This window comes from Haplochromis burtoni, unplaced genomic scaffold, assembly GCF_018398535.1.
Source record: "Haplochromis burtoni strain Fernald_Lab_line unplaced genomic scaffold, NCSU_Asbu1 Contig_4, whole genome shotgun sequence".
NCBI lineage: Eukaryota > Metazoa > Chordata > Actinopteri > Cichliformes > Cichlidae > Haplochromis > Haplochromis burtoni.
Window position 1 is genome coordinate 2,928,562 of NW_024582365.1, and position 6,233 is coordinate 2,934,794.

Here is a 6,233-nt window from a genome sequence, read left to right on the forward strand (position 1 = left end):
GCCGGCCAATCGCAGAAAAGAATCGAAGTTCACGTTTTTTCTCGCGCACAGCCTCCTTAAATCCCCTCACTTCTAGATAGGATTCGGCCATTTCAACCCCACCAACAGAGTAGCTGGACGGCGGCTGATAGCAACTGAAGATGAGTGAACAAGCTATTTCCTTTGCCAAGGACTTCTTGGCTGGTGGTATCGCCGCTGCCATCTCTAAAACAGCTGTAGCTCCCATCGAGAGAGTGAAGCTTCTGCTCCAGGTGAGTGTGAACTGCTTATATCCCTGTGCAAACACCTGAAAACCTAATGACACTGTAATTATTGATATCAGTCACATACGTGTGTTGACTACTGCTGTTGCTCATTTGCAGCTTTTCTTCTTATTTCTTATGTTTGGAGGGGAAATGATTAAGATGCTTGTGCATGTGGCAAATGGTTTAAAATCTAATAGTAATGGAAATCTGCTGCATCGTCAGGAGTAGAAACTGGGCTAAAAATAGTAAATCGAAGCGGCTCTGTCAGAGATTGGTGCAGGCACAGATGAGGAGCGAGCATAATCGAGGCGCACCACACTTGTTATGTAATAGACCGGCCTGAATGCTAGCATGAAAAGCGGCATTGTGACAGGAGAATGTGACCGTCTGTTGCCACTGTGGTGTTTAAAGTTATTCTCGTGTCACGACAGGTCATTAGTTTGTCTTGACATCAAACAGCCAAGGTCACAGCAAGGTTTGCGCCATGGCGCTTCACTGCTGCATTGGACCCGGCCTCAGCAGTGGCAGGGGGCGGGGCTGTGAACTGTTGAATGAAAGGGCTGTCCACCTGCACATGAAAGCAAATGTGTGCGACTCAGAAGAATAACGGGAATCTCCCAGCTTAGACAACTCAGAAGGTGACCAGGTGAAAGCTTGAAGAGGAAACGGGATATGACGAGCTTCACTTGTTGCTGCCTCTAATGCACTGCGGTGTCTCTGCTTTGTTTACAGGTGCAACATGCCAGCAAACAGATTGCGGTCGACAAGCAGTACAAGGGCATCATCGACTGTGTCGTTCGTATCCCCAAAGAGCAGGGCTTCCTCTCTTTCTGGAGAGGAAATCTGGCCAATGTCATCCGATACTTCCCCACTCAGGCCCTAAACTTTGCTTTCAAGGACAAGTACAAGAAGATTTTCCTCGACGGCGTGGACAAGAGGAAACAGTTCTGGAGATACTTTGCGGGTAACCTGGCATCTGGCGGTGCCGCCGGAGCTACCTCCCTCTGTTTCGTCTACCCCCTCGACTTCGCCAGAACACGTCTCGCCGCTGATGTCGGCAAAGGGGGCCACGAGCGTGAGTTCAAAGGTCTGGGAGACTGCTTGGTGAAGATCTTCAGGTCCGATGGCCTTAGGGGTCTGTACCAGGGCTTCAACGTTTCAGTACAGGGCATTATCATCTATAGAGCTGCTTACTTTGGCATCTATGACACAGCAAAGGGTGAGTGTTTGCTGAGAGACATTACAAAGCTTTATGTCTTTTTACATAGCAGTTTTTAGCCTTGTAATCTCACCGGCTAATGTTTCTCTTACAGGCATGCTTCCTGACCCTAAGAATACGCACATTATAGTGAGCTGGATGATTGCTCAGAGTGTGACTGCCGTAGCTGGTCTTGCGTCCTACCCCTTCGATACTGTCCGTCGTCGTATGATGATGCAGTCTGGACGCAAAGGAGGTAATAAAACCCCAACAAAATCAAAGTATAACTTCCTCTTCTTTTTTCCCCCACTGTTCTATTTAAATGAGGTTGTAACATCTGTGTGATTCTGTCTCTTCCCCTTCAGCTGACATCATGTACACGGGCACCATTGATTGCTGGAAGAAGATTGCACGCGATGAGGGCAGCAAGGCCTTCTTCAAGGGAGCCTGGTCTAACGTGCTGAGAGGCATGGGTGGCGCCTTTGTGCTCGTCTTGTATGATGAGCTTAAGAAAGTCATCTAAGATGTTTTTGTATGTTCACTGTTCATGCTGTGAAGTTTAACTGTAACATATCTTGTACATTTGGAAGGACTTAAATGCCGAGCTATATTTATAGGGACCAACTAGTATTTTCTACTAGTTGTACTGGGGGAATATGTTATGCACTCTTCTCTTGGCCCATTCATTTTCTTTTTTGTTTTGCCCCTTACCAGAATGTCATTCCCTGAACACAGGAACCTTGCCAGTAAGCGAGAAATAAAGGCAACCTACAGAGTGAATCTCCGGCCTGGTTTTGAAGTGTAATGCCATGTATAAAGTGTACGCGACAGAGTGTGACTGAGATCCCTGGCTGCGCGTCTCCTCAGTCACGCCTCCTGAGGAAGATATTTGGCTGCCTCTTGTGAGAAATGTAATCTTAGACTTGCAGGTTGCAGTTGGGGGGGCGCCAAAATCAGCTGCGAACGTTGACCCGCAGACGATATTTTAACCGAGACATGCTCGCAGCGAAATGATTCGCAGAAAGTCATTAGCTTTAGCAGTCTCCTGTGCATTTACAGAATTATAAAATAGTTTCGAAGAACATTTGCACTGGTGACTTCCTCTAGGATTACCTGTTGTAAGGTGGATTATTCCAACCTTCTAAATATACTTTTATCTCCTGCCAAGCCTCTTCTGACTCCCAACTGGTGTGACTGACGACTACGACCTTGAGCCATTTGTCCAGTTACCAGTTTGACACACAAGTTATTTACTGTCACGCTGAAGGGATCTCAGGATGAAATGAAAGTGTACTGGAGGAAATTTCTGCATTCTGGCTGGTTATTAAAACACATAAATGACAATGTAGAGGGTTTCTAGTGGGGTGCACTGCTTGTGTCCACGTGTATTTAAAGGGGGTGTCATAAATTCCTGCTGATACATGATCCTGGCATGCGTAAAGAGGCACATGATTGTCGCTTGTGTAGGACAGGACATAGTGTTCTTACTGGTCCAGCTAATCGAGGGTGGGCAGGCCATTCTATAAAAGTCAGCTGCAGACTTTGTGCTCTTTGGTTTAACTCAACTTTGGTTCAGTTCTGTCTGTTTAATTAAATTCAAACCTAGCTTAATGTTTGAAAGTCAAGAGAAGTGTATATTTAAACAGTTTGATCTAACAGTGGCATCCTGACACATGCTGGGCATGAGACCATGGGGACACTTGGCCACTTTAATCTGCTCTCTTTATTCAGACATGATAGAACTGCTGCCCCCTCTGAACATCATCTCTGCATTTATGCATTTTTTTAAAGTTTCATTTTAGAGGAAATTTGACAAATGTTACTAGTAAAAGAAACTGAAGGGAAAAAAAATCGTTGTAACCCAGGTTCTGGATCAGTGCAGCGTATTCAAAATTTCTAGCCGCTGTGGACTATTAGCGCCCCAGAAATCCTCCATGAGTCTTAAGTCACTGCTTTAATTACTCTTACCATGGGTGAATGAGAATATTAAGGTCTTTGACTCACTGTGCAGCTCTTAAAGTTCATCAGAAGTTTAATTCTGTCACTGGCAATGTGCCTTTAGTGTTTTCCACTCTTTGATCCAGTGATATGTCCTCAAACTTAATCACTTACTTCCAAGATGACAAGCAGAATTAATCAAATTAATCTTGATGAGACACAATGACTACGACTTGGACGCTTAACCCAAATTGATCCTGAGTGGAGGACACAGTGCTGCTAAAAAGAGGCTAACAGATTACATGATTTACTCAGCTGGACTAATCTTGCTTTCAGTGATTCACAAAGACTTGGACCCGACCTCTTACCCACAGAAATGAGTTTTAATGCTGTTTTCTCCAGTCCGGTCTGAAAGGCCCTTCTCAGCAGGTAGCCCATAGTTAATCCTTCATTCAGTAGGCCTCACGTTACAGCTGTCCCATTACAGCTTTAACAGGGATCACAACCTTTTACTCACTGTCTGCGTGGCTTAAGATATGCCACAGCTCCTTGAAGTAACACGAGTCCTTTACTCAATTCCTCAGTCATAAAAATAGATGAATTTTGCTGGTGGACTGTATTACTATTTCTCAATATTATTTCATAGTGGCTCCAGTAACCACTTGAGTAGCGGTTTATACATTTGCCTAAGAAAGATTTAGTCCTGGGAGTAAACACAAAGGACATCCACAGTAAAATCTCTGCCAAATCAAACACGTAGAGCTGCCCACTGTGGCAACCCCTCGTGAGTAAGGGAGCAGCCGATAGCAGCTTCTTCTCATTATTTTTAGTACCTTTATTACAAACAGAAACACACGCTGCTCCCGGACATTTGCAGTTTTTATGACAGAGAGTAGGCGATAGCTTCTTAAGTAAAGGTTGCACTGCCACAGGGGAAAAAACACTAATGACATGTAAAGCCACATAAAAAAAACATTACCTGAAGCATAACATGACCAAATATAAACATAAACTCACCCCGTGAGTGTTATCTCTCTGTTTTACTACTAAAACTGAGGCTTTAATGTCTCATTACTAGTGTTTTACTGTTATTATGTTATTATGAAAAAATGTGGTGTCGTTAAAAAAAAGTAATATTTACACAAAATGAGTACAATGCTGTGCTTATGTAAAAGTACATAGTTACATTCCCGTACTACGCTATGCAGGTCTATGGATCACTGAAGATACCCTTTACTACCCTTTACTCTGGGCGATGAGAAACTTCTGTCAGCCGGGCTGTTGCGTAATTTCGGCTGTTAGACCGAGTTACGTCACGGGGTCATGACCTCAGAGCTTTCCACTCATGGCAGTCTCTTCTACCGTATCTATCACATGATCCCAGTAAAAACAAAGACTCGCATGTGATATTTGCTCTAATATATATTAATACAACAACGATTCTGGTACATTTAAATGTTACTATGTTAAGATCATTATGCGGGTGCTTTTTGCGTGCTAAATGTGTAAATAAGCTAACTATTACAAAACGTGCTGGAAACCTTTTATTTTGAAGGTTTCCAGCACGTTTTGTAATTGTTAGCTTATTTACACAATTTAAGTCCTGCCAGACATCAGACATGGATTTTTAAGATTTTATTTTTATTGACGACAAAAAATAAATAAATAAATAAAAAAGAAATAAATTGAAGAGCAATGATTGCGCCACCTTGTGGTCTTTAGAAGAAACATCACAACACAGCTTTGCTAAAAGCTCTAACGTTATATTTAATGGAAAATGAAGCAGCCAGAGTCTTTCATGTTTTGTTTTTTAATAACGATAATACTCTATTTAATGTAAGCTTTCATGAACACACACACCTGTTGCTATCTTCTTTCTCTCCCATTCACTCTTTGTCTGTTTAATGAGCTCCACATCCTTTTCTTCCTTTCACTGGCCCTTGCCAGTATCACAGTCTGAAATAATGAAGCAGTGCTCAGAGAATTTTTCTTGGGATGTGGGCAGGAGGAAAAGAAGCAGAAGGAATAGACTTGTTTTCCTTGTCCAAATAAATAAATAATAAGTTAAAAATAAGGTTGAACCTGAATGTTTAATTTGGAACAAATACATCATATAACAATATACTATTCAGAACTTGTCACTGTGTATTTTGCAATGTGAAGTTGGTTTTATTAGTGTGTGTTCAAATATGGAACTTTGCAGAAGTGCTGGACTTTTTCTTTTAAGTGGCCAATATTCAGATATTTTTAATGCATCTGAATACATGATCTTTTAATGTTGTCCTGAATGACAGATTCTTAATCATGTCGATTGTATGAAAGACCAGTGAAAATTTCAAGCTTTTATCTTTAACAGTTCTTTAGATCTTAAAACATTCAGTGTTCAAACATTGGCTCAGCTTTCGATGTTTGAAAAAATATTTAAGTATTTGCTTTATGAAGCTAAAATTTTCCAGCTCTCATTATATATGTTCAAACACTGGACCATAACATCTTCATGCAACTCAGAGATCCTAGAGCAGAAAATGTTGTCAGAGTTTGCTGATTTGAGATGGAATGGTCCACATGATTAATTTGATAAAAGTGGAAATTTGGAGGACTTTAACCTTTAATGAAACATTTCTGTGTTGTTAGAATAATACTTTTTAGGCATCTGAATATTATTTACATTTATTGAAGCACAAGTTCACAGTACTTTATCTGAGTACTTCAGGTACTGTGTGATTTGCAGCTTAAGATCCACCAGCAAAACTTCTTCTTTCGGGTGCTCCTTCTAGGGGTCACCACAGTGGATCATTTGCCTCCGCCTCACCCTGTCCCTAACACCCTCTTCTATCACACCAACCCTCTCC

At 41.8% G+C, this 6,233-nt stretch overlaps 1 protein-coding gene across 1 annotated transcript; it reads left to right on the plus strand.

The window, feature by feature from the left end:
• Positions 1-39: 39 nt before the first annotated feature.
• Positions 40-2,223, plus strand: slc25a5 (solute carrier family 25 member 5). The gene is made up of 4 exons (XM_005913267.2): positions 40-251; positions 978-1,464; positions 1,559-1,699; positions 1,809-2,223. The coding sequence occupies exons 1-4, from the start codon at positions 141-143 to the stop codon at positions 1,964-1,966; spliced, it is 897 nt and encodes a 298-aa protein (XP_005913329.1). The 5' UTR covers positions 40-140; the 3' UTR covers positions 1,967-2,223.
• The last annotated feature ends 4,010 nt before the right edge of the window (positions 2,224-6,233 follow it).